This window comes from Penicillium macrosclerotiorum (assembly GCF_028827735.1).
Source record: "Penicillium macrosclerotiorum strain IBT 26536 chromosome Unknown utg000010l_segment0_segment0, whole genome shotgun sequence".
NCBI classification, from domain to species: Eukaryota; Fungi; Ascomycota; class Eurotiomycetes; order Eurotiales; family Aspergillaceae; genus Penicillium; species Penicillium macrosclerotiorum.
In genome coordinates, this window is record NW_026643089.1 from 1,077,981 (window position 1) to 1,104,039 (window position 26,059).

Here is a 26,059-nt window from a genome sequence, read left to right on the forward strand (position 1 = left end):
TTGAGACCGCGACAGGTTAAGGACATGATTCCAGAGAAACTAAAAAAAGAAAGGAAAAGAGTAGCAAAAATCAGTTTCAAATAGATTCAAACCCTCATTTAGCATCAAATTAAAGGCAATCAGAGTGAGGCTTGCAAACCGAGCTCGATTTATAATAAATCTGTCCAACCAGCTCCTGCTCTAGATATTTTATTCTCTATTCAAAGCATTGGTCTGTGAAGACACTGTGCTCTCACTAAAATGGAAATTATTCTTTTTCGCCCTTCCTAGCCATACTCACAGATGTCATTTCAGGCAGAAATACTTTGCCCGTGGTTATCAATCTACCTGACAACAATAAAACCAAGACGTACTTACTTCCTGGTGCGGTAATATTACTTCGAGGACCGTATGGTGCTAATAAAGTTACAAATTGCTTCATCACTTGCGTTATTGTAGCCCGGATACTCTCGTATGCAGAGCCACCCCGAATGGCTTTGCTGAACCCCGAGATGGTGCTTGTAATTATAACCTGGCTTCGTTGAGCCCCGCGATCATGCCGCAAGCGCTGAAGAAGCTGAGAATTCTTTCAGATTAGGGCCGTTGACTCCAAAATTGGCGAAACAGAGTGTCATATGATATTGCAACATGAGGTTATTCCCAACTCAATGCCTCAGGTGTTAGTTCGACACCTTATCAGTCAGGCTTCGTGATGAAAGCCCCCACTTCTGAGAGACTACAGTTCAGTGGGCGCCCACTGAACTGCGTTCTCCCACTTCTCCCTAACATGGATGTATGGCCTACAAGGCTCTGAGGTTTCGGTGCCCTTCCATCAGGGATTCGTGAACCCCTCCTTCTTGTAGCCTTCGCTTACCTCTGTTACCTGCGGGCCACGTCAGACCGCATATTTTAAAGTGATCTATCGCCCTTGCTTTGGTCATGTGGAAAAGTGTTGAAGCATGTACATAAATTGAGGATCATGGAGAGATCCATGATAGTAAGAAACGGTGTTTTGCCTTCCTTACTTGACGTTTATCTTCCTACCTAGTCGACAGGCTTTCTACCTTGTACAAGTAGTTATTCTCTAACACAGAGATCAAGATGACCTGCTTCTGCCTCTGCTTTTGTGACTGTGAGTTCCAAGTCATGCTTTAGTTACATCGACCTGTAAAGGTATCATGTTGCCAATTTTATGTATTATGTGAATACTTGGAATGCGTTGTATTGCGATCGACAAAGAAGAATCAAGTCGTGTGAAGTCTTCATCGTTGGAATACTCGTTCTTTTATTCTCAATATTATGCAGAGAGGGGCTTAAAAGCGACAAGATCGGCGACGAGGCTGTCGTACGCTTTGACCTTTCGACCTTCATGAATCCCCTAAGCTTGCACCTAATTGATGGGATACCAAATCAATTATTCCATCCAGTCAGGGTTTAGAACGCTATCTTCGACCTCCTTTTGTGAGTCCTTGAAGCCACTACCATTTCACGCGAGCTTTGTGCCCTTAAGCTACCTGTTACAGCACTATAGCCATTAGAATTTTCTCTTCTTGATACCCCGCACAAGGGCCTCCTCGGTCTATCTATCCCCGCGAAGAACTTTTCCTGTTCTTACCGGGCATACTAAGATTACGCAAAATAGAGGTTCAAATCGAGGACTCCGTACAATAAAATATAGCTGACCAATTCGAGAGTCAAAGTGAGCCAAGCATCAACTATACTATGGGTCAATTAATAAAAGGTGAGGTTTTTGATATGACTGAAATGTCCATGTCTGAATTTCTTCAATCTTCTGTCCGGGATCTATATACCACAAATGATTTCAAATGTACAATCGCAGGTATTCTCCAAGAGCCATCATTGCCATAGCCTGTCCATACGGCATCGCTGTTACTGCAATATTCCTGTAATGGTCCAGTGTATCGCCCATCCCAGTCCCGAAGCTAGTATTCTGTAATTCTCCGTTCTGATCAATTGAGTCTAGCACAGCAGCTATGGCTTTCTCTCCCACAATTCGGTATCTTTGATCGATATAGCGCTTTCGTACTCCCTTCAAAATTCCAAAAGCAAACCCAGCAGTAGCAGATGCCTCAATGTAGGATCCAGGGTCATTGTGATTCAAAAGGGTGCGCCAATAGCCAGTCGACTCTTGCAACTGTTGCAATGCTTCGCATTGAGCATCAAGTGTGTCTTGAAGAAATGAATGGAGCGGATCCGAGGGCAAGAGATCCATCAGCTCAATGATTTCTGGAATTACAATGGTAATCCAACTATTACCACGAGCCCATAAGGCTCTAGCAAAGTTGTGTCCTCCCTCTTCAAATGTCCAGCCGTGAAAGAATAAACCACTTTTTGGATCGCAGAGGTATTTGATATGAATAAGTAACTGCTTTTTAGCCTCAATGATATAATTTTGGCGCCCAAGTAGTTTGCCGATTTTGACTAGCGGTAGAACTGTCATCATCAAAGTGTCATCCCAAAGTTGCTGTCGATGCTCCATCGCGTAAGTTTTGTGTTGCATTCCGCCGTATCTCGTTCGAGGAAGCTCGTGAAGCGCCCATTCAGCCCATGTATCCAACCATGGAAGATAGATCGGGTTTCTGGTTTTCTCGTAAACGTAGGCGAGCGTAAGAAACACGGCCATCGTATTGATATTTTTGGTGGTACCTCCTTCAGCAAAGCGGTCGGCAAACCAGTTTTCAATTATAGCGAGAAGAGATGGCTCTCCGGTCAGTTCGTAGTATTTCCAGATTCCGTAGAGGCCGATCCCGTGCGTCCACTCCCAGCCATTCCATGATTTTGTGTCAATTACACGACCATCAGACAAATGTAGAAGAAATTTCCCCGTCTCATCTTTAATATTGACCAGATTCTGTATCAGATTCTTGACGGTGGCATGGATCTCTGCCGAAGAGGGGCGGTCGATAACGTGGGGTTCTAAATCCGACATGAGTGCAGATGCAAACCGATCAAGTTGGAATAAAATATGGAAGGATTGTTGATTTCAGAATGGAAATATAATGCACCATCAAAAGTTCAAACCTCGTTCAAATTTATGCCATACAACATGCGGACATCAGCGCAATCGATGAATTTGCTGGATCTTTACCCCGAACACGATGGGAATCCTGTTCGTTCGGATATTGTTACACCGAAGCAAAACAGCCAAGACTCATGTGGCGCTGGCAGATCCTTTGGAAGGGAAGATGAGCCGGTAGCAATGCAAGCTTTATGTCTTTTTTTCTTTAGTCCATGATTTTTCCGTCTTGGCAAATGTTGGTTTTGGCGGTGTCAATCCGGGGTCAGGGATGCGGGGTTAAGCTCCAACCAAGCATCCTGGGTGGGGTTGGCACACGCGGTGTTGAGCTTGATACGTTCTAGCTCTGCGGTCGAATTGTGCCCAAGAGCTATCATTTCATCCCATGGTATATAGAGGTCGATATCCCTGGAGATTTTGCATCTTTTCATCCAGATTTCTCAATTTAAACGTAACCAGTTTGCAAACCTGTTCTTGAAATTATATCAAAGTTGCGATGGGGTCAACAGACACAAATGATCGAGACGAGAACCATAATACGAAAACAGTCGGATCTACCCACATTGAGCGTCAAATTAACGACATAGATGAATTCAAGTCAGCAAAAATTGGTGACCGTGTTGATGATGAAGTCCAGAAGTATGCAGCAATGGGCCGAGTGGAAATAGATGAGGCAACAAATCATCGTCTCAAACGTCTCATTGACCGTCGTGTTTTGACTATCATGGTTTTCACTTATCTTGTGCAAGCTTTGGATAAAGGTACATTATCCTTCACATCAATTATGGGGCTTCTTGATGATATTCATATAAATACAAGTCAAGTAAGTCTCTAGACATTGCAAGGCAATTACCTATTTTCTAATAAAAGGCAGTATGCCTGGTTATCGACTTGTATCTACTTGTCAATTCTAGTGGTTGAGTATCCGACAAATTGGATCATTCAGCGAGTTCCTATTGCCAAATACCTTGGCTGCAATATCATCCTGTGGGGATCTATTCTTGCATTGCATGCGACGGTAAAGAACTTTGGCGGGATTTTGGCGCTTAGAATTCTCCTTGGCACTTTCGAGGCATGTGCCCAGCCATCCTTTGTCCGATTGTCCGGGATGTGGTATAAACGTGAGGAGCAAGCGCAGACTGTTACTTTCTGGTAAGCACTTAAAATTGAATCTTTGAAAGATTTTGGCTCATCCTTGTCAAGGTATATGATGAATGGATTCCAGCAAATGATTGGAGGCCTTCTAGCATATTTGTTTAGTCTTCTTGGCTCAGACCGAGTGATCAAATCTTGGCAGGCTCTTTTCATAACATATGGCTGCTTCTCTGTTCTTTTCGGAGTTTTCGTCCTACTCTTCATGCCAGACTCACCTATGACAGCTAAATGCTTCTCAGAGGAGGACAAACACCTCATGGTTGAACGAGTGCGAGAAAATCGCACAGGCATTCAGAATAGGAAATATCGCAAGTATCAAGTTCTTGAGGCTCTGCGAGATCCTCAGATGTGGTGCTATTGTGGAGTTCAGCTTTTTACGACACTACCTACAAGTGGCCTGGGTACTTTTGCGAACATTATCATTAAAGGATTCCACTTCACCACTCTTCAGACTCAACTGTTATCTATGGTTCTGGGCGCCTATATCATCTTTGTGCTCTTAACCTCTGCCTGGCTTGTCAAAAAAACAAATCAGAATGTGATAGTCATGGCTTCTTATGTTATACCGTGAGTCTTTCACTTTGTTTTTCTTGCTGCTTAATTGTGGTATTGATCTAAGGCTTCATAGTTCGTTCGTCGGCACCATTGTCTTGATGACTGTTCAAAATACATCTACCGCGACCAAAGCCGGACTGCTTTTATCATATTACATAACTCTCTCATTCTGGGCTAGTCAAACTTTGACTTTATCCATGATATCTCGAAATATTGCAGGCCAGACCAAAAAGTCAACTGTCATCGCCGCAAACTTTATCGCGTGGGCAACAGGAAATGCAATCGGTAATAATAGCCTCTCATAAATTAAATACAAATATTACCATGTGATATTATGCTGAATTGGATGCAGGACCCCAGATCTTTTTGACTAGAGATGCGCCACGGTACTTCACGGCGTTCAGTATTCATATCGGCTGCTATGCCCTGTTGATGATGATATTGCTGTTTCTCCGGTTTCATCTCAAAAGACAAAACACAAAAAAAGATCAAATGGCCGCAGTCGAAGATATACCTGCTCAAGAAGCATTGGATTTTGATGGGTTCGAAGACTTGACAGATAGAGAGAATCTTCGATTCCGCTATGTGTACTAAGCCATTGCTTTCGATACGGGTGAAATGACTCTTTTTCATGAGAGATATGGGCCTTCAGAGAAATTGAGGTCGGAAAAACATTTTCAATTTCCGAATCAGGCATGTTCAAGGAAGTAGGGTTAAGAACCGGTTGGTCGATAACGGCCAAGACGGCCAGGCCGAAGTACGGATGAAAGCCAGCAGCTCCATACCTATAAATATAAACCAGGGAATCATAATTATTATTCGTCAAGGGCATTTCTAATGATTTAATTTTATCATTCATAATTGCCTGTGGTTAGGTCTCCTAACCCGCGCGCACTCCAGGTGTTCTACCGAAAGTTTTCCCGGTGGCCGTGCTTACGGCCGCCCCAACCCTCAGGCCCAGTCAACTCTTTCCCCTCACAACCTCACAGCTTTCGGCTTGATGCTCCCATCGATAAGCCAACCCAAATCTGAAGCTTTCCAACCCATACATAATGCTTTCCTTTCTTGCAAAAAAGGTTCCCCGAACAAGGACGGCGACCCAGAACCCTGTGGTATTTGACGGCGGCCGGGCGTCGATCGAGTTCAAGTCCCCAGCTGACCGGTACTTGGTCATCAACCGCTGGCCTCCCAATTCAAATGAAGCAAACAGAAACATCGCCCTACGTCCACCGCTTCATTGGCATCGTTACCAGACTGAAACCTTTCATGTTCTCGAGGGCAAAGCTAAATTTACCTGCGATGGACATGAAATTATTAAATCTAAAGCAGAGACGATGGTCATAGCACCGAGGACAATCCATACATTCTGCAACGCAAGCGAAGTTGAGGAACTGGTTATTGAGTTTGTGCTCGAGCCTAAATCGAAGGGAAGGGACGAGGCGTTCTTCCGTGCGTGTGCTCAATAACCGTATCATCTGCTAGCGGCACGATCTACTAATCAATGGAAGCAGGGAATGTTCAATCTTATCGGGACGATTGTCGGAAAGCCGGTTGCTCTCGAAGTCTGCCCCAGCTATTGCTGTTCAATTGGCTAGGTGATGTTGTCCCTGTGTTCCCAGGTCCAGCTTATGTTATGCGACCACTGGGTGTGTTCATGAATTTTGTCGGGGGTCTTTTGATTGGGAAGTATATACTTGGCTACCGAGAGTCATATCCGGAGTATTATAAGCCTCATCAATAGCGTTGCCCTCTTGATGAACTGAGAATAGATCTTTGCGATTTGTGCGGTTTCATTTGGGATGAGGGGCTTGGTACACCTTCAGTCTAATTATATAGCGATAAAATCGATTGAGAAATGACGTAGGGGCAAGAGAGATCTGTGAACATGTTACATGCTTTTATTATATTCAGGTACGATGGTCTTACATAATGCCCGTCATTTTTTCTCCTGATAATTTTGACATGTTTGCGGCAAATGTATAGCCAGGACGGAGAAAAATCGATGTCACGTGATATATGCGAGATGACTTCACCACTTTCCGAGGAACTATCGTTAACAAACATCGTCTGTTGTGAATGTCTATCAGCCCTTGGATGAGAGATCTAACTCTCGTATAAATTAATATTTCTGAGCTCTGTTTGGCCATGAGTTGTGGATGCTCTAGCAACTAAGATGGCTTCATGGGCGTGCTCGCAAACTTGAACTGGCAATACTGGGTATGTATCTCTTTCTTCATTCCTTTTGATATTTAGCAAGTTTACCCATGCATTAAACTACTTTATCATTCTATCACAATTCCCTCATTTTGACGCAGATCTCCTTGCAGAGTTCCGGTTCCACCTGTTAGCGGAAAAAATCCAACATCAGCTATATTCTCGGTCCAAGAAAAGGCCTAAACTGTGGTTGTATAATGATTCTTTCTGTTCTCCATGATCACCAGCATGGTGGACCATTGGAGTCTAGATCGGCATCATCGTCTGTTGGGGAAATGGTTATCGACCCGCTACCCCCGTTGCAGCGAAGAGGATTGATTGCGGTTTCATGCCTTGCATTCATCTCTTTAGTTTCAATACTTTGTCTACTTACCTTTCTGACATATCATTTCATCTTCTGGCGTCGGTTTTATGGGCGATATATTGGGTATAACCAATATATCGTGCTTGTATACAATTTGGCCTTGGCGGATTTCCTGCAGGCGTTGGGGTTTCTTATGAGCCTACGCTGGATAAGCACAAACTCTCTCTATGCTTCCGATGCCTCTTGCTTTATTCAGGGTGCTTTATTGCAGATTGGAAACCCTATGAGTGGGATTTTTGTTCTCTCTATCGCAATTTTTACCTTTCTGCATATCATAATGGGCTTTCAGCTTGGTCACCGAGCTTTCGTTCTGACAATTATCAGCTTGTGGGTATTTGGAATTTTGATACTAATAATTCCAATAGCCCTTCATGGCCGATACATCTGGCTACCTTCGGTTGCATGGGTAAGTTTTCTTTTTTTCTGGCTTTTCCAACGTGGTTTTACGAGACAAAGCTGAATATCATCATTTATAAAGTGCTGGATAACAACAGACCATCCTGCATTAAGGCTATGGACACATTATTTCTGGATTTTTACTGCTCAATTCCTTTCCGTCCTACTCTACGCTATCATTTTTATTTGGCTGCAACGCAAAATATTCGAATGCGTCAAGCTTGGAGGGCAGAATACAGCTAGTCTTCGACGGTTGAAACTTGTCGTTAGTTATATGGTCTTGTATCCTGTGCTTTACATCGGCCTGACATTACCTCTCGCGGTTGGAAGAATGGCATCCGTCAATGGCCACTCACCCAGTGTCACATACTTCTGCATTGCAGGATCGCTCATGACCCTATCTGGTCTATGCGATACACTCTTGTACACTTTCACCAGGTTGAACTCAGTCTTAACCTCCGAAACCTCGACTACCGGAGGTTCCTCGGGACCTCTAATGAGCGAAGAAAGGAGACGCTCTACAGCGCCCAATATTTCTTCAACTGAGAGCACACGGCGTCGTAGCTCATTTGCTCAGATGTTTTCACACCTTGGCCGTGCTTCGAGGAGAGATAGTGAATACGCGGAAGCAAGTCAGTGGGAGCAGCAAATCATTCCAGAAATGGTATTTGAACCAATACGTACGGCGAGTGCTAATCAAGTACAAGCTGTATGAAGTTTTCTAGGAATTATTGAACTCTCCGGCTTCCTATTGAGTGACTTCTCCAGCAAGATGCATTTACTTATGAGAGGCAAATTGAAAAAGATGAATGTGAAGAAAACCCAATGTATTCCTCTGATGGCCAACTCAAAGCCAATTAATTATGACACAATATGCTTGAAATGCCATAAAACACCTTCACTGCATTCCCTCTCATTGCTGTAATCACAATATATGACATACTTCCCAATGAGCTTTTGGTGCTATTCGTATCACAGCGGAAAATTGAATACAACCAGATTTCTCACTCAATACAATATGGGAAATGTGTTGAGCCACCCATCAAGCATCATATTTCTCCTGTCAAGTACGAAATTATATGAACCATGTAATCTCGATTATGTCACGGAAAACTTTGCTATCAATAGATGTGAGTCCAAATCTATGCAATATCAAGGGAATAAAGCTTTAAATACATTGGGGTTCGTCTTAGCTTCACCCGAGGGCTACTAGTCACCAGCACTGCGAATAAGTGCGAGCGCATAGCCAAAGCCCCCTTCCCCAACTCCCACAGTCAAGATTAGCCGTCTTGTAAGTAGGAGCTTTGAATGGAAGGCTGTAAACACAATACGTAAACCATTTGACGTGAAAGGCAGTGTAGACGCTAACCAACGGCCTCGCGTTGAAGACCAACTCGGCCCACTGACTAATGACGCGAGCGACGCACGGTGACCTCCGCCCATCCCTCCTCATAATGAAATACTTACTCCCTGATTTACTCTGCCCAGGCCCAGCTCAACTCCCGCGATCATCTCTTCGCGGAAATAATTTCTGTGATGCAGATTCCTAGGGAGCTCCAACCCCTAGCAGTCTTTTGCCGTCAGCCTCAATCCGAGCAGTATATCGGAACAGTCAAAAATCTTGGGGATACATGGCGTCAGCTTGAAGAACGGCCCCTCAAAATTGATTCGAGTAGTGTTGCGATCGTAACCAAGTTTGGCCTGCAGATCGAACTGAAAAATATCTTTGACAACGAAAAAGAGTCAACATTCGAGATATCGAATGTGATGTCCCAGATACCGCAAAAGTTACTAAACGCACGCCATTATGAGATCGAACCCGATTTTGAATCGAATTTTTTTGTCCGAAATTTTGAAGACTTAAGGCCAGAAGACGAACGGGACTTGACGATGCTCGATGATGAACTACGCGAAATCTTCCCTAGCCTGGTCTTCCGCTTTTATGAAAAGTGGGTAGACCAGTGGGATAACAACTTTAGAAAACGACGAGTTGAGTCTCAGGACTATAAAAGACCTGTTTTCGAGACTGTGAACGAGGAAGTAGCCTATAATGTGACTGGGCTTTTGCTAGCCTGAAGAATACTTATGTCACCTCATATTCTGAGTATCGTCTATCACTCGTCTACCTTGAAGACATACCATTTATCGGCAGGGAAGGAAACAGAAATAACCTCCCAATTTCTTCAAGACCAGCTGGCTATCTTGGAGCAGAGGCATCCTTCGAATCCGTAATCCCACCCATCATTTGTATTCATGATTTCAATTCTGTGCTCACGGTGGATGCTCATTATCTTCCGGTATTATTATTTGTTTTGGAGCTGTTTCAGTTTGTTTCGCTTAAAAACACAATATCTAAAAAGCAAGTCAGTTTCAATCTTGCGTTATAGATTGAGATCTTACATATACATGAGACTTTGGTAATGATTAATCTTCAACGAGCACAGTGATAATGGTGAAACACTTAATGAATGCCCAAAATCAAACCCAGGCATGAGTTTTCGTTGATTCCCACACGCCCATCGTATGTTCGTGATTCTGGGCATCGGTAGCATCGTGCATTGACTATGACTTCTCCAAGGCTTCAGAGACGTATAATCATTCTAGCTTTTCCCCAGTGCGTAGAATTGGAATAAAGTGGGTCAGCCCTCGAAAAATTCCAGAAAACTTTTGACACTTTTGAAAGGATACAGCAACTTCGCTGGATCCACATCATTATTGAAAATCGCCTATCACTTGACAAGCTTTACCGACAAGCTTTACCAAGAATCTTGCGATGGGAGGGACAAATGACTTAGTAATTAGCAAAAGTGGGCCTGAAAGATTGATTATACGGGTATTCTATATTTGTGTATTGTAGTTTACAACGGCTGTAAAACTTGAAATTGGTTTATTATCCTCGCTCGCAATGCATACCATAATCATGAATCCACGTCTATTTACCAAAAACCTTGAATCGGTTCTCGAGGGGCTCGAAGGTCTTCTCGCCAGCCTCGGCGGTAGGAGCACCAAAGACCAACTGGGCATCCAGCTTCCAGGAAGCAGGAAGGTTCCAGGTCTTAGCAACCTGCTCATCAATCAGAGGGCTATAGTGCTGGAGGTTGGCGCCCAGGCCCTCCGACTCGAGAGCGAGCCATACTAATGACAGTCAGTTTCAGGTTTTTTTTGCATCCAAAGATGGATGGAGTTGTGAGAAGATCAATGACAAAGACCTACCAAGGTACTGGGACATGGCGTTCGACTCCAGAGCAAAAGGATCGAACTTGTCAGCATAGATGGCAAACTTCTCCTTGATGGGAGCGAGTGACTCATAGTCGACAAAGAAAAGGACCTTCACACAAAGATGATCAGCGACTCAACTACTAGGATATTCAGGACTTTCGCAATTCCCCTGAGGCAAACGTACGGTTCCATAGGCAGCACGGAAAGCGTTCAGCTTCGGCTTGGTGTGGTTCTCAAACATGTCCTTGGGAACATGGCCGGCGGCAACCAGACCTTCCATGGCACCGATGGCAATATCCCACACCTTCTGGTGCTCCTCCTTCAGAAGCAGGACCACGCGGGAGGTCTGGGTATTGAAGGAGCTGGGAACATGAAGGACAGAGTCCTGGACGATGCGCTCAATGACATCGTCGGAGATAGGGCTTTCGGCCTTGAGGCCATAAATAGTGCGGCGGCTCTTGACCAGCTCGAGAAGAGTGGTGGTGGCCGGGTTCTTGAATTCAACAGCGGTGGAGCCCATTTTGAAAGGTGCGAAGATGCAAGAGAATTGAATCTAGTTGAATTGAACAGGAAAGACAGGATCAGGGGTCGCGGGGTTATCTGGTTTATATAAATTGTGGATCATGCTGCTCGATAAGCCTTTATCAATCCCACAATTTTCGTGCACTGTTTCTTGTCCTCATTCCAAAGTTTTCTACCGTGAACCAGAGCCAACAAGTCTTTGACCAATATTGATTGTTGCCGCTTCGCAATAGTCCCACAAACCCAAATTATCCTACCCAACCAGCCCAATCACATTGTCAGATTCCGACGGAGTTACGGATGTTGCAAGGCCCGAGGGTGGGCAAGTGGGTCGGAAAAACCCACCTTGTGTGCGAGGATTATGAATCGCGAGGGGCAGAGAATTGTAAGCCTTACCAAGCACACACCCCTTGGATCCCAAGGTCCCAGGGTCGGGCGTGGTGCGGAATTATTAGCGCAATGATTAATAAATGTCATTATTCAGAAAGCTCATTCCCACACAATAATAACGATTCCCAGGGCTCCCCTACATGAAAAGCAACTCCTATGGCGGCGTGATGCCGACCAAGGCTATCGTTAAGGATAAAGACTAGTTGAATCCTGGTCCGTATTGTACTATTGCCTGTGGGGGATTTGATTTTCATTTTTCTCCCTTTGATTCACTTTTTGCAATAGTTAAAGGATAATGCGTGATCGTGCTGGTGGCTAAAGTCTGCATCCCGCTCTTGAGTTCACCGCCTACACGAATACCCCGCCGCCGACCTCCCCCACGCACAAAATAATCTGCGTATCCAACTATGTACATCTACGTAATACTACTCATAGGGAGGAATTGTTAGTAGAGGGGATTGGTCTCATGTGTCATCGATCAATGTTCGATACATAGTGTCCCAAAATACCTTAGAATTGCTTTAAGACATGTGAGACCTCTGATGGCATGTCTCAAATATAGTGCAGTTTAGCCCTGATCAAAGCGATTCATTGCTGCTATAATCATTGTTCTAGCATCTGTGTATGCTCTTGCTATGTGTAGCACACACACAAATCTAATATTCTTTAACTTCTCTCAAAGCTTCCTTCTGAACATCGTCTATAGCTAGTGATAGTAGTAATCAGCCCTTCGCATATTCACGCCTTACTCTAGGACTCTCACCGTAGAATTACTTTCAAGCCTGGAGGCTCAAATTGAATGCGCCTCTCAAGCAAACGAACCTCTCAATCTAATATCCGGTTTTCTGTTTACTAACCACTCCACCCGGCATCGGACCTTTGGTTTGATCAATTCAGAAAAACATTTGGATTTCGGTGATGATTGGTCACTTCCTATATCAAGTTAGATCTCCCTGTTCTTGTGCACTGCATAAAATACAATCCTAATCACATCTACATAGAGCCTAGTAGTATTGCTTCGATGATCAATTATAAGTGTCTCAAATTGCACATCTGGCTCAGGCTCCTGTATTGAGTCATCAAAATGGAAAGGGTTTCAGCGTGGATCAAATCAGTTCCACATTGAAAAGCAATAGAGGGGTTGCTCTAGTGCATTTTTCAATAAAAAATGTATAATACTAATACTGGTTGGCACTCAAACTACGAACAGATAAATGCTGTGAAGGAACATGGTAGTCAACAAAGCTCTCGGATTCAATGACTAGTCTTCATAGCTGTTCTTATTAAGGTGTATCTTTTTTCAGTTCCGTTTCTGTTTCCTACATACTGAGGCATGAGGGAGGCTGTTCCTTGATTAATCCTAAACGCGTCAGGTATGTTGGGAAAATCATGAAAAAGCTTCTTTTGAACGTTTATCTGACGACCATAGGCTGAAATGCTAGTGCTCTCATAGTATTCATACTATAGAAAGAGCGCAAAGCCTTGGCAACTTTTTCACGAAAGCTTGGCCTGCACCACATCCACCTGACCAGTGTCGACTCATCTCAAGGGTCCGAAAGCTCTCTAGTCATACTTTCTACCACTAGGCCTGGAGGTGCTTGAATTCTTGAATTCCTCGTGGGTAGAAAATGGGCATTTGTTGGCCTCGGCTGAGCAAAAAGGCTTCTTCTCATTATTCGAAATCAGCACACGGGTTGTGATGTACAACTCGTTGCGGTAGTCAATGTTTCCTAGTGTGATACCAGTCAGTTGAACTACTATAGAGGCGAAGGCACTTTGTGTCGGATTAGGGGAGACGGCAAATTTAGAGTAAAACCTTGGGATTTGCGATAACCACCAGGATTATGAACTTGCACTACGATAAGAATTTGCTAAACTAAGGTTCAAGGTTCTGAGTGCCGAAATTTCGTTTGTTGATGCCATAATGTTTTTCCTGGTCCTCGATTTCTCTGTTTGTCTCTTGTTTTGTCCTGAATAAACCGAAGGGCTTTTTTTCATCAATTTAGGTCGTTCACAGCCGCACTGGGAAATAAGTCACAGTGGTGCTAGTTCACAGACAGATATCTAGAGCATGGAATAGCTAGCCAACATGTGTTCTAATCAACGTATACCCTCGATGACTTTGCACACTTTTTGATTTGTATTCTATCTTGTCAAGCTATGCTTTTAGCGATGATATCTACCATTTTTGGCGCTGAGCATTTACCATGCTCATGCTATGCGAAAGCAATTTTTCGTGTCTTGAAGTGGGACTGATAAAAGTGGCCCATATTTTCATTCGTTCCAAGGCACGTATTTGGCACTCAAACATGGCAGGTCTAATTGAGTCTATGAATTTTGGCTTCGGAACAAGAATTCCACTTCATTAATGGCGAAGTAGGTGATTTTTAGGATGGGGCCTTATGTTTTCAAAATTTCTGTATAGGGAGCTTTAGCAGCAAAAAATACCACTCTGGTCCCAGTGTAATATTACTCAAATGAGATAGTAGGCCTCTGTGGCCGATTCCGGTGCAAACCACCCTCTACTGACCCTTGCATGCCTGAAATAGTGTCAAAATTCGTATTTCGGCAACAAAGGGGACAGCTAAGGCAAAATGATAAAAAAAAATAATTCCACACTAAGTACAAGGGTAACGGTCAATTTTTTTCCCAAGTCAGCTGAGCTATCTCATATTCGAGGGTAGGGGGGTTTGCTGGGTTAGCAACTTCAATTAGTGTCTGATTATTCTCCGAGGGAAAAACAGGGTTTTGTTTAGTGTTTTCTACTAAACCCAACCCGGCAGCTATGGCCAAAAAAAAATTAGAACTTTTGTTCGTAAACGCACGTGCGGAAATGTGACCTATGACGGAAAGAATGTTGATCTGCATAATATGCAGCTCAAGGACTAATTGCTCTCCAAATATAGCAGTGATGGCCATATTCAAGTGATCGACAATCAGAGAATCATGCCTGTTGAATACAGCTTTACTATGTAGTAATTTAGGTCATAATGGGAAATGCCTAGCTAGCCACTTTTGTGATATTTATGGAACCTGGTATTGGAACTTGAATGAGGGCAGCGTTACATTTTTGATCCTATTAGAGATAGGTAATGAGGCGGATAATGTCTCCATTCAATTCCATTTTCTCAAGAGAGACATCATATAACTGGTTGGTTCGCACTACTCAAGATTAATAAGCGATATGAAGAACAGTCTCGCATTATTGCTATGATAATTGCCTGCCAGAACGATGGATGCTCAACATATTTCAGAGATCCCTAGAATTAAAACGGAGTCCAATCAACGAAGATAGTTTTAAATTTCCTATGGGCCGGTTGAATGGTTGAGCTGCAGCGAGGAGAGTTTCAAGGCTTCTGATTATCTAACACATATGGGCGTCATCGATCAATCTAAATGCAACCTGAACCCTGGTGATATCATGATACGCACCCTTAAGTTGGAACACAAATCAATATCAATATCATATATTACATTTGCGATAAACAGTATCAATGATTTATGTTTGTTCGGACATGTAATTGCACGCGAGCAGGAAGTTTCATTTATAATCGTCATACCTCGCAGATATGCCTTGATATGTAATTGGTTCTCGCAGACAATTATTGTTTATCACCGGTTATAGACGAATGGAGGGTCTTATTGATGCAATAAATCTACTCTAATTGACACTAGGGAGACCAGTGTCAATTGGGCCCTAACATCCTTCTTCACGGATCTGCACAGTATTAAACCTTCCAATTGAGATGGAACAATGCCATTGCCTTGAGATACTAATGTGATAATATTTTTTTCCCTAAATTTTAGTGGTCTTTGGAAGAATCCAAATTCTCACGTATCTTATGAGAAAATCAAGATACAACAAAAAACCGAAAAAAAAAACATACAACAGCAGGGATTCGCTGGTGGTCACCCACCCAACTACTAACCTGCCGGCGTGTGGCTTAAGTACGGCTGAGCGGACGGGAAGCCCTGTTCTCCACACCCTGTGGTCGTATGTACCAGAAATTCCAAGTAGTATGGCTATGTTCTCAAGAAATGGTAGCCTGCTTCTCCATTTTTGGAATGTTAATCAGTTTTGAAGTGTTTTTCGTTCATTGAAATTCGTGTTGGTAAATCTCCTGGGCCTAGATGTTTCTACACAAGGAGTTCTTCTAAATCCAGAATTTTATTCCACTGGCTAAGTGGCTTTGCCTACTCAATTAGTCATGCGGCCGAAATGAAGTAAGATGTGCACATCCTACTACTGAATATACTATGCTCGATGGCATAAATACTATTAAAATATTGCCTAAGCCTCCAATTCCAAATAAATAAGGTGGTCATATATATATCCTGCGAATTTTCCATTTCCTAAGACAAATTCCACTCTGAAGACTCGGCAAAGGATTCAAAGCAAGTTATCAAGTTCACTAAAGCGATGGCGAGGTTACATGGAAAAGGCACTGGAGTTGCATTCCCGATTATATATATTAATTAAAGTAATTATTTCAAACACATAGGTTTGGTGTCTTATAATTACAGCAGGTGGTTGAGGCTGCACTGCAGATTGAGATCCAGGTTGATCAGACCAATCTGAATAAATTAAATTAGCACCTGTATTATGAAAATGGAACGTCACGACTATCTTACCTGCTCCACATCGCTCTGCGAGCAGCAATAGACATCACCGCCTGAGCAGCTCTCGCCCAGCAAGCCGTTTAGAAGGTTTCCGAGAGAAAGCAAGCCTCCATTTCCGTTGCCGCTGCAGACCACGGTTTGGTGGCTTTCACAGACGGTAGACTGATCTTCATCACCCCCACCATGGCCCCCATTGCTAGTCGGAACAGCAAGGACAGTGGCGAAAAGAGCGGAGAGGACAAGAGTATACTTCATGGTGGCGGTAGATCAAGTTGATGGGCTCGGAATAGCTATGGCGATATCAGTCAGTAAAATGAAGGTTTGATTGCCCGGACAATGCCATACCTGCTCGAGGATGTGAAGGTCTGTGGATAGAAACAAAAGATGGTGTCTATGTTCACTCTATTTATAAAGTTGGAATACGACTACGTTTTCGGAAAGGTGGAAAAAATTCCCGCAGTTGATGACGTCCACGAAAGACGAAGTGCACGTTAATGGTCTACCACTGTGACATGGATCTGAGGCTGCTTGGTAGTATGAAAATTTGAGTGAAGTTTTGGTCGTTGCCGAAAACGCCAAGTCTGAATGGTCGACTATTTGCGGGAGATATATTACGGGGTTTCGTCATGGTTTTCGAATTGATTATGTGCGACAAGACCGCGTTTTTCCTTGTATGTAACATTTGCTACATGGGTCAGCCATTTAAATGGTTCTTGGTTCGCCCGCAGGAACATTACGCCACGAGTCGGCTGCATTAGGCTAATGGAAATTTGAGTGCTTGATTGGTTGATTGACCGGAAACGCCAAAGATTTTGGGCGTCAAGCCACCCGCCAACTTTATTTTTTTTTCCTCGCGTCAGATGAATCACACGTAATGTCATAAATGAATGCCCAGCACACCTGAAGTTCTTTCGATGGCTCTTTTAAGGCCCACTGTAACAGTGATATGGTTCGTCATAATAGTTCGGATAGCTTCATTGATAACACCCCTGGACTCCCAAAGATAATCGCTGTTAATTGCAATGTCTAATAGCTTGATGCAACCAATCACCATACTTATGCTATGGTTATTATACAATTAAAAGACTAAGCAAAAAATACACAAAGGTCCCTGGGCAGGATTGGATAGTATGTCTAAGTAGGCTGCTGTGCTGGTTTTGCCAGAATTACAGCAACTAGGAGATAAATCATCAGATCTTCGCACACCTTTGTGCTTGAAATGAGAGACTGAGTTCCTGGTGAGTTGCAAGCGGGGTGCTTCTATGAAGAACAATGACCTATGCTTGGTCGGTCGCATGCAGTTTGTGGGGCAGTTCTTCCGCAACTACCGTATCGACCACAGGGCACTCAGGGGGTTTGGCTGAGGATGAATGTCTAGAAAACCTGAGGGTGCTGAGTCATATCGATTGTTCTTCTCGTTAGAAGTTCATGTGCACCGTTAGTCTTTACGTGACTGAGCACAGTCACTTAGGACTTGTGAGAATCCGGCTCCCTTCGCTGTGCTGAGGCCGGTGTTGTGACTCTCTCTTTTCATTTCTCGAATCCAACTAACTTTTTCAAAGCGATCAACAATATGACGAATTGCAGCCAAGAATATCTATAATCACTGCATGACATGATGGAGAATAACACGTGAAGCAGAAACTAGCAAACCCAACGCTGAGAAACCTTGTGGGATTTTTCTCCGGTGCATAAACAGGGATTAGGCTGGAATGTTGATCTATTCTAGATTTTGAAGCCTTGTCAATCCTTTGACGTAACCAAGGAGCCTCTTGTGAGGCATTCAGCATTCCTGCGGAGAGAACGTTACATTCTTCCTATGCTATGAAATACGTGTCCGTCTCTTTCAAGTCAATGATCATATGTTGTATTCAGTGAGACTCGGAAAGACTTAAATAAGGCTGCTGTCTCTCCTCCAGGCCGTTATTGTCACCTAACAATTCACAAGAAAATCTGAATATCTCTATCCCAAATGTAATTATAATTTTGCCCTTTTCTCGATCCTGACTGACACTTAGCAGATCTCAATTTCACTCCGCCAAGATGAAGTTCATCATTGTTACTCTTGCCCTTGTTGCGACTGCTTTTGCCGGAAGCCCCCACTCTGAGGATGGCAAGACTTGCAAGAGTGGCCAAACCGTTGTCTGCAAGGATAACGGAAACGGCGGCCTTATCACCCTGGGCAATGTTGCGCCCGGTGCCCTTGGTGTCTCCTGCTCTGGCGGCGATGTTTACTGCTGTGATGACAAGGATGTCGCGGTATGGATTCGATTCGTCTTTTATACTTTTCTATGTGAAATAACTAACAATATTTCCAGAGCGGCCTCATCAACCTTGATGTGAATGCCCAGTGCAGCCTCAACCACCTTCTTTGAGCGCAGTAACCGGCACACATTCGCCTTACACGAGCATGTGATGTCTCGGTCACACTTTCTCGATCGGAGTGACGGATCTCTACTTCCATTCGCCTTATTATAGCAAATTACAATATAATTGCCTTGTCTTTTGTATTACAACTCTTCTTTTTGACTCTAATTAGATTATTGTAGTTCTGTCATCAATGTAAAGTAATTTACTGGTTTGTTTCTGAGTTCAATTTCAATGTCTGTAGTGGATAACTAATAGCCCAAACCAGAACCGAATCCGGATCACGCCGAAAAGAGAACAACTTTATAGCTGAAGCTTTTTTCACATGACTCAATAATAAAACTCAATGGGTGCTTATCTCAAGGAAGACAGGTCACACGATTCGGTCACTAGCAAGTCGACAAGTGGTGTGAGAGGTGTCGAAGTAGTACTCCAAATATTGATATATAAGATGAGCTCTAATGAATCAAGGTGGAAGCTATTAGTTCACGATATGCACCGTTAGTTATATCGCGACTGGTAGATAGGTTTTCAAACATAGATTTTTGCAAAACCCCAGTACCACCAGCTTCCGCGGTTTCATGAATCGGGATATTCTGTGAATGAGGTTCGATATTGAGCATTCAAAGGCCATACCATATTTGCAGACAGCCTCGCTTAGAATGCTTAAGTGACGGCTTTTGAAGCTGTTATGTGTCGAAAGGAAGATTTCTCAACTCTATTAGTGCAAACTTCCATTTCAGTTGAGGAAGGGGTTAGTCTCATATCATTAATATATTATTGCCCAGGACTTTGTTTGATATCCTTCCTTTCAAGAGATGTGCCGTAAACTTATCTTGTGACGCAACATCCAATCCCTAAAGGAATACTTTCAAATCAAAATAGTGATGTAGATAATCTATAGACCCTTTATCTTGTTTGAATTTGCTATGCTCACAAAAACCTGTTAGTCTCTCTTCGTGACACAGATGCCAAGGATTGGTTGTCGTAAATTTCCTGTAACATTCCCATAACATTCCAAAGGTTCGCACAAATTTAAATCCCGGTGCCATGACCTTTTTTGAAGATATCTATTGGCGGCTGGGACAATCTCGAATGCCTCACGGATATATCTATATTCCTTGGCGACCGTATATTGGCCCCTTTTTCGCCGAACATGTGGCGCACAGCGCATGCTACAAATTGTGTTTGACCATTCCTTTCTGGATTTTATTTAATGTGACACCATAACGCCAATACTTTTGTGGGCGCATGTCATTGTTCGGTAATGAGTTTTCAAAGTGGTTGACCACAAGTTCAAAAAGGAAAATATCAAAAGAGCCAATTTTAAAGCAAGAGTTCATCAAATGTAGCAGGTGAATATTGAAATTAGTGACCACTTGCCTTGTAACGATACATAGTCTTGTTTCCGTCTTCTCAGGCCACGGCCATGAATTCTGGGAAATCCTTCAGAGCGGCGCGTCTCCTTTCCGCTGGTTATTTTGTGTCATAATCCATGGCAAAATCTTTTAACTATGTTTTCTCAGTCGAGGACGGACGCTCAGCCAGCTTTGGGGCGGAGCGGGCTCATTCCCGGCTCTCAGCCATCTTAATAGCTCCTATCTAGAAGTCATCACCGTTAGGCTTGGTAATTACAGTCCGAGCCTAGTTCCGGTCCTTGTTCCCCGCTAACTTCCGCTTCTTTGCTGGAGATAATGATGTTGGAATTTTGCTAGGACCTGTAGCGAGTATAATAGTGAGAGTAGGCCAAAGGTGAGAGTAAGACATAAGCATGGTAGTAACTAGCAAGGGCAAGAGCAAAGGGAGACTAGCATATGAGGGGGTACATACGCAGAAATTTTATTATCGATATTCTGTTATTAGTACCTAATATAGATAGTTTGTGTTATATTCTCTATTTACCTTGCGTATCCGTCTTCATGAAAATTGGGCTGTCTCTCTGAGGTGAGTCCATCCATGAAGAGAGAACGGAGATATATTTGAGCCATGATGCTAACTTGAACGGGGCGTCTCGAGCAAGAGCCAACTCCAGAAGCCTATAGTCTTCATGAAATGACCACCATTACAGAGATGACTTTAATTTTTAAGCGAAATTGATAGTTTCTGCATCCATATAGTGTATATAGAGTAATTCGTTCGTTGCTTATGACAGATAATTTCGTCCAATCTCAAACGGAAATCGACCGACGGGACCTGCATGGCTGCAGATGATTCTTCACCGCTCGTCTAAACCCACTCGGCTTGAATGACACGCTAAAGTGCATCTTTTCGAGCCTTAGAGGGGCGAATGGGGGATTGTGAGGAATCCTGAAGCAACGCGTTCTCTCAGTCGAACAAGCCAAATGACATTGTGAGTGTCCGACCTACACTACAAATAACACTAGCCCATTCCTGTTCGAGTTTTATTTTTGTATGGATACGCCCTCCTTGAAATAGCTAACTATAAAATGAGTTTTCTTATATGGTTTTTGATGAGCACAGCCGCCTGGAGAATTGACCACACTTACCAGAGTAATTAAAGCAGAGCTTTCAAACATGTACAAGGACTTAACTAAAACCTATCCGCTATTAATCAAAAAGAGCATAGCGAGAGTGCCCTTAACTTTGGGAAACTTTTACTTACTGGATGATTGGACTGATTCAGCAATGCCCCATAGATCCTTCGCATAAAAAAAATCATCTTGATCCAACCAAATCCAATCCTTTCAGGGTCTCCTATCGGAGAGGCCGATTTTCGTTCGAAGATGACTAAGACATTTTATCCAATCGGAGTTTCTGTAGGGGCCAAGAGGCTCGGACTATTTGACGCCCCTCTTCCTCATTTTTAATGGCGCTGGCTGAGCCATCTACGTGCCTGGATATCGCATATCGCATATCGCATATTGCACATTGTATGTTCAGAGCCTCAGAGGTATCAGAAAAGCTAGACCCAAATGCACTTAACCCTTTATATGATCTTGTTGATTAGTTGGGCGACAATATTCTGTTTTTTGACTTAAGGATCAGGTAATAAGTTGCAGTCCCTATGTCATGACTAACCAGAGGCCTATTTTTTGACCTTTGCCTGGATTATTCTTTGACAGACAATGTTGTTAGCGAATTATGAGCAAAAACATGATGTCGGCTTGAATTTCCCCAGTTTCTTTGGCGCGTTACTGCTTTCCGCTAAACCCGCTTATCTGCTCGCCTATTGTGACCATCGACAGTCAATAGCTTTTTGGCCTCCACAACGGCCCCATTTTCATAAAGATCCTCAAGAAAATATAGTCACAATGAGCGAAGGACATTCAAAGTTCAGCTTTTACTTAAACCATTGGCTCTCTCCTGGGGCAGGCGACCAGCCCTCGGGTCACTACAGAGCGCCAGTCACGAACTTTTGAAGCGCTGTCCAGCTCCAATCCAGGCTCCTAATTCTGATTTACCCCTGAAAAAGGAGAACTTTGTTGATTAACAAGAAAGAGGGTGCTTTCTTTGCGATTTTCATTATGGCAGCCTCGGTCGCGTGCTCTTCCGTTGATGTGATTAAGGGAGGTACACAGGACTATTCGTCGTATTGGTCCATGAGTGCAGGCCCAGAAATAGCAAGCTTCCCAGTAATGACCACTGGCGGACCAGCAGATGATAGCAGTTGGTTGTGAGTCGAAATTACCACACGAATGATCTTTTATGAACTGACTAGATCGCTAGGGAGATATCCGACTTCGAGTATGGCTACGTTATTGTCCGCCAAAACATTGCCGCCGTGAATGTGGGCGAGAAATATGACGTGTCTCTGGCCTGGTCAATGTCAACTAATACGTCTAGCTATCAAGCAAGCTGTACCTTGCTGCTCGCTATCGACTCCACGACCATCCTTGGGTCTGGGCAATCCGCTGCGGGCGTCCGCCCTGTTACCGGCTCATGGGAGACCGCTACTGCTACTTATACTCCAACTGCGTCGACCGGAATCCCTTTTGTTATCACCGTGAGCTGCTCAGAGGGTGCATCATCTGACAGCCCAATCATTGGATTGGCTGACATTTCAATGGTCTATTCTACATGTTCCACGACTGCTTCTGATATGGTCACATCATCATTCGCGGCGACTACGCCCAGCGATGCGTCCTCAGCTACCACGCCGGCATCTTCAAGTGCCACGCCTACCACAACTGATTCATCCACGACTAGTGACGACAACCTTATTCCTACTGATGCTCTCAGCACCATGACATCTTCGGTTAGCACCGAGTCCTCGGGCACTACGGCCGTCTCCTCAACCCCCGTCTCTACCACAGCTTCCTCTACAACTTCCACAGCCTGGACGGCATCTACTGGAACTATTACGACAGATGATGATGGAACATCCACATTAAGCGGTAGCACTACCGATGGTGACTCTGCTGCGGCGAGTGTATCGGTTGACACAGATGACTCAACCAGTGCAGTCTCTGGTACCGTATCAGTGACTGAGACCTCTGCAACACGAAAGCGAGATACCCTATCTTGTACTCTGTACGTTTCCCAAGGCTCGCAAGTGATTTCGACCACTGTTGTCGACGCCGGGTCCTCCGCTCCGTTCACTGCTTGTCTTGCAGCCGACTCCTCAGAGATAGTTGACATCTTAGTTGAATGCAATGGCTCAGGCGGGACGGTCATAGTTTCTGGGTTAACCGTGAAATCCGGCCAATCCGCAGAAGCGTCCTGCCCGGCTTCCAGTTCTGCTACTTCGAGTTCGCTTGCTTCCACCTCAGCTGTGGCTCTCCATCACACCTCCACATCTGCGATGAGTACTCCGGCGCACACTGGCCCCAGACCTAGCCGCTCCGCTTCCGCCTCTAATTCACCCTCCTCTGACCTGGCCTTTTCGGGATCTGCTTCTCCCACTACATCCGCCTTTGGCTCAGGATCCAGCTCAGGATCCAGTTCAGACAGGTCTACCTCTACTGTGCACAGCACATATCTGATCACCGATACCATTACATCTTACACAACGATCTGCCCGGTAACTGCCACTGAGACTCTCGACAGCTCCTCCATTATCTTTGCCGGCTCCTCCGTCTCGGAGAATGCTAGTAATGCATTCCCGATTCCCACTACCACACAAATTGCCCATGTATCCGGTTCCGTCAAGACTTCCCATCCCTCATCTGAGCTCGTTGGAACTGGATCTACTGAAACGGTTGAAAAATCCTTCACCATCAGCTCGCTTGTATCACATGCTTCAGAGGGTGAAGGCTACGCGTCTACGACATCTAGCACTTCCGGGACTGGGGCTGCAACTGGCTCCACCCAGGCTCCCGAGGCATCTTCTGCAAAAGCCGGAGCAGAATCGAGCCTTTCCACAAATGTTGGCGCTTTTGCTGCTGAATCTACAACAGTTGACGCTACCTCCAATGCGACTGGAACAAGCACTCTGAGTGTATCTTCCACTCTCGTTTCATCGCCCAGCACGGCAGCTTCAGAGAGCTTGTCGATCGTATCGACAGTTGCGCCTGTCTTTAACGGGGCTCTATCTAACTTCTCTCCAAGTCTCACTGGGGTGATTGGTGTATTGATCGCTTTGTTCATGTGAAGGGGATACATTGTCACTGCACATATCTTTAATAGTACAAAATGAATATTAATATTTAACTCCATAATCTCGGTCTAACAACTAAGCTGCGTTTATTTTCTTTTTCTTTCTATGTTTGTTTCTTTTTGTTCCAGTCTCGGATTTTGTGTTGAGAATCATGCAATGACCTCCAACTATCCACTGCTGTGGCAGCGAGACGAGGGAAAAAGTTTTCATCTGAAAACGCCTATTGTGCTGACCCTGAGATATGCATCGATGGGCTAACCTTGGAAGCTGCTTCAACTGCCTCAAATCAACTTATTTTATTTGGCACTAATTGAGCAAGACCTGATTGAAACCAAGGGTATTGACTGATTGAATATTGATAAAAGGGCATACAAAAAGGTGAAATTTTCGTTGGTAGAACAAAAGTGCACGAAATAATACCCCTGCTAATCACCAACGTCATCGCTTCTCAAAGATATCATAGTCCGAGGAACCAGTAGATCGCCCCACTTAAAGCTGCACCAACGGCACTCTCGTGATCTTCATCCTCTAGACTCCGCTTTTTGATGTTTTGAATATGATGGCTTCGTCGCAGCCGAGATGCCAGTTCTTCAACATTAGGTCCCATTCGGAAAATCTTATCCTGGCGGACCACTTCCTGATAGTCTGCCTCAGTTTCATTGCGCGTGCGAACAGGGTTATCTTCTAGCACCCCGTATGATAGAAAGATGTTTGGCTTATGCACAATGGACTTCTGATAAAACGCGCTCTCCTCTTTTAGAATAGTGCGGTTGCTCCACCAGATAGAGGGGCTTGCTGCAAGAAATGTATCGAAGCTTTCAGGCTTTTTGAACATTGCGTTCAACGTAAAAAGCCCTCCATATGAATGCCCAAACAAGATCTTGTTCTCTACTGTGACATTAGGAAAGACATTTGAGACGATATACGGGTGGACATCGTTGAGAATGAAATCGAGTAGGATATCTGCTCCGCCATATGGTGCTTGAGTTTGATTCTCCGTTCCCGGGAAGGGTACGAAATGGGAAGTCGGCGGTGTGAGGTCAAAGTTTCGACGTGCACTGTACACTGAGTCTGTGACGAGATACGAGATAGCCACGACGATGGTAGCGAGCTGGCCCAGAGTGGTAGATTGACGTCGGCGTATAGCCTCGGTTGCTGTCAAAAACATCGCATTGCCGTCAACCGCATATCTATGTTATCGATCATTTCATAATGTTATCCCGTATGTTCATATATGCAGGATCAGTCAATCACGCACAGGATGTTAGCTGGTTCGGAAACCCCTTCAGTTCCGTCGATACCTGGCCATCCCAACGGCCAAGAGACTTGAATCGCATACGGATCACTCTGGCTGTTAGTTGCATGCCACGATGCAATATTGGGGATATCAATGCTATTTGCCCTCTCGAAAGTCCAAAGGTCTGTCATGGTGGCTGCGAACCCAATAATTTCAGGGATACAGTTGCACAAGCTGGGAGACAGGAAAGTAGCTCAAATACGAGGGAGGACCTCATGCATTTATACCCGACCAGTGGTGGAGCCACCCCGGATCGTTATCAGATCTTCCATGGGCACAGGCACAGTAGGCATGTGCGAACAAAATGTGGGCCTTGGTCACCCAGAAAGCATAAAGCCTCGAGGAAGAGGCAAAAGGCATGATATGTTTCCGGCAAATGTCCGATTC

The 26,059-nt window shown here is 44.2% G+C and overlaps 9 protein-coding genes across 9 annotated transcripts; 4 read left to right on the top strand and 5 right to left on the bottom strand.

Annotated features, from left to right (window-relative positions):
* Positions 1-1,801: 1,801 nt before the first annotated feature.
* On the bottom strand, positions 1,802-2,929 carry N7462_010035 (glycoside hydrolase family 88/105 protein; the record flags this gene model as incomplete). Its single annotated transcript, XM_057081749.1, has 1 exon — positions 1,802-2,929. The coding sequence occupies one exon, from the start codon at positions 2,927-2,929 to the stop codon at positions 1,802-1,804; it is 1,128 nt and encodes a 375-aa protein (XP_056928789.1).
* A 583-nt stretch (positions 2,930-3,512) lies between these two features.
* Positions 3,513-5,320, top strand: N7462_010036 (uncharacterized protein; the record flags this gene model as incomplete). The annotated part of the gene is made up of 5 exons (XM_057081750.1): positions 3,513-3,839; positions 3,891-4,168; positions 4,220-4,738; positions 4,800-5,011; positions 5,079-5,320. The coding sequence occupies 5 exons, from the start codon at positions 3,513-3,515 to the stop codon at positions 5,318-5,320; spliced, it is 1,578 nt and encodes a 525-aa protein (XP_056928790.1).
* A 458-nt stretch (positions 5,321-5,778) lies between these two features.
* N7462_010037 (cupin domain-containing protein) lies at positions 5,779-6,467 on the top strand (the record flags this gene model as incomplete). The annotated part of the gene is made up of 2 exons (XM_057081751.1): positions 5,779-6,181; positions 6,238-6,467. The coding sequence occupies 2 exons, from the start codon at positions 5,779-5,781 to the stop codon at positions 6,465-6,467; spliced, it is 633 nt and encodes a 210-aa protein (XP_056928791.1).
* A 2,769-nt stretch (positions 6,468-9,236) lies between these two features.
* On the top strand, positions 9,237-9,776 carry N7462_010038 (uncharacterized protein; the record flags this gene model as incomplete). Its single annotated transcript, XM_057081752.1, has 1 exon — positions 9,237-9,776. One exon carries the CDS (start codon positions 9,237-9,239, stop codon positions 9,774-9,776), a length of 540 nt encoding a protein of 179 aa, XP_056928792.1.
* An 856-nt stretch (positions 9,777-10,632) lies between these two features.
* Positions 10,633-11,439, bottom strand: N7462_010039 (uncharacterized protein; the record flags this gene model as incomplete). The annotated part of the gene is made up of 3 exons (XM_057081753.1): positions 10,633-10,835; positions 10,914-11,028; positions 11,104-11,439. The coding sequence occupies 3 exons, from the start codon at positions 11,437-11,439 to the stop codon at positions 10,633-10,635; spliced, it is 654 nt and encodes a 217-aa protein (XP_056928793.1).
* A 4,910-nt stretch (positions 11,440-16,349) lies between these two features.
* Positions 16,350-16,706, bottom strand: N7462_010040 (uncharacterized protein; the record flags this gene model as incomplete). The annotated part of the gene is made up of 2 exons (XM_057081754.1): positions 16,350-16,406; positions 16,464-16,706. 2 exons carry the CDS (start codon positions 16,704-16,706, stop codon positions 16,350-16,352), a joined length of 300 nt encoding a protein of 99 aa, XP_056928794.1.
* A 1,788-nt stretch (positions 16,707-18,494) lies between these two features.
* Positions 18,495-18,826, top strand: N7462_010041 (uncharacterized protein; the record flags this gene model as incomplete). Its single annotated transcript, XM_057081755.1, has 2 exons — positions 18,495-18,710; positions 18,770-18,826. The coding sequence occupies 2 exons, from the start codon at positions 18,495-18,497 to the stop codon at positions 18,824-18,826; spliced, it is 273 nt and encodes a 90-aa protein (XP_056928795.1).
* Positions 18,827-22,847: 4,021 nt separating this feature from the next.
* On the bottom strand, positions 22,848-24,365 carry N7462_010042 (uncharacterized protein; the record flags this gene model as incomplete). Its single annotated transcript, XM_057081756.1, has 3 exons — positions 22,848-23,532; positions 23,599-23,757; positions 24,037-24,365. The coding sequence occupies 3 exons, from the start codon at positions 24,363-24,365 to the stop codon at positions 22,848-22,850; spliced, it is 1,173 nt and encodes a 390-aa protein (XP_056928796.1).
* A 467-nt stretch (positions 24,366-24,832) lies between these two features.
* N7462_010043 (alpha/beta hydrolase) lies at positions 24,833-25,803 on the bottom strand (the record flags this gene model as incomplete). The annotated part of the gene is made up of 2 exons (XM_057081757.1): positions 24,833-25,565; positions 25,634-25,803. 2 exons carry the CDS (start codon positions 25,801-25,803, stop codon positions 24,833-24,835), a joined length of 903 nt encoding a protein of 300 aa, XP_056928797.1.
* Positions 25,804-26,059: the final 256 nt, after the last annotated feature.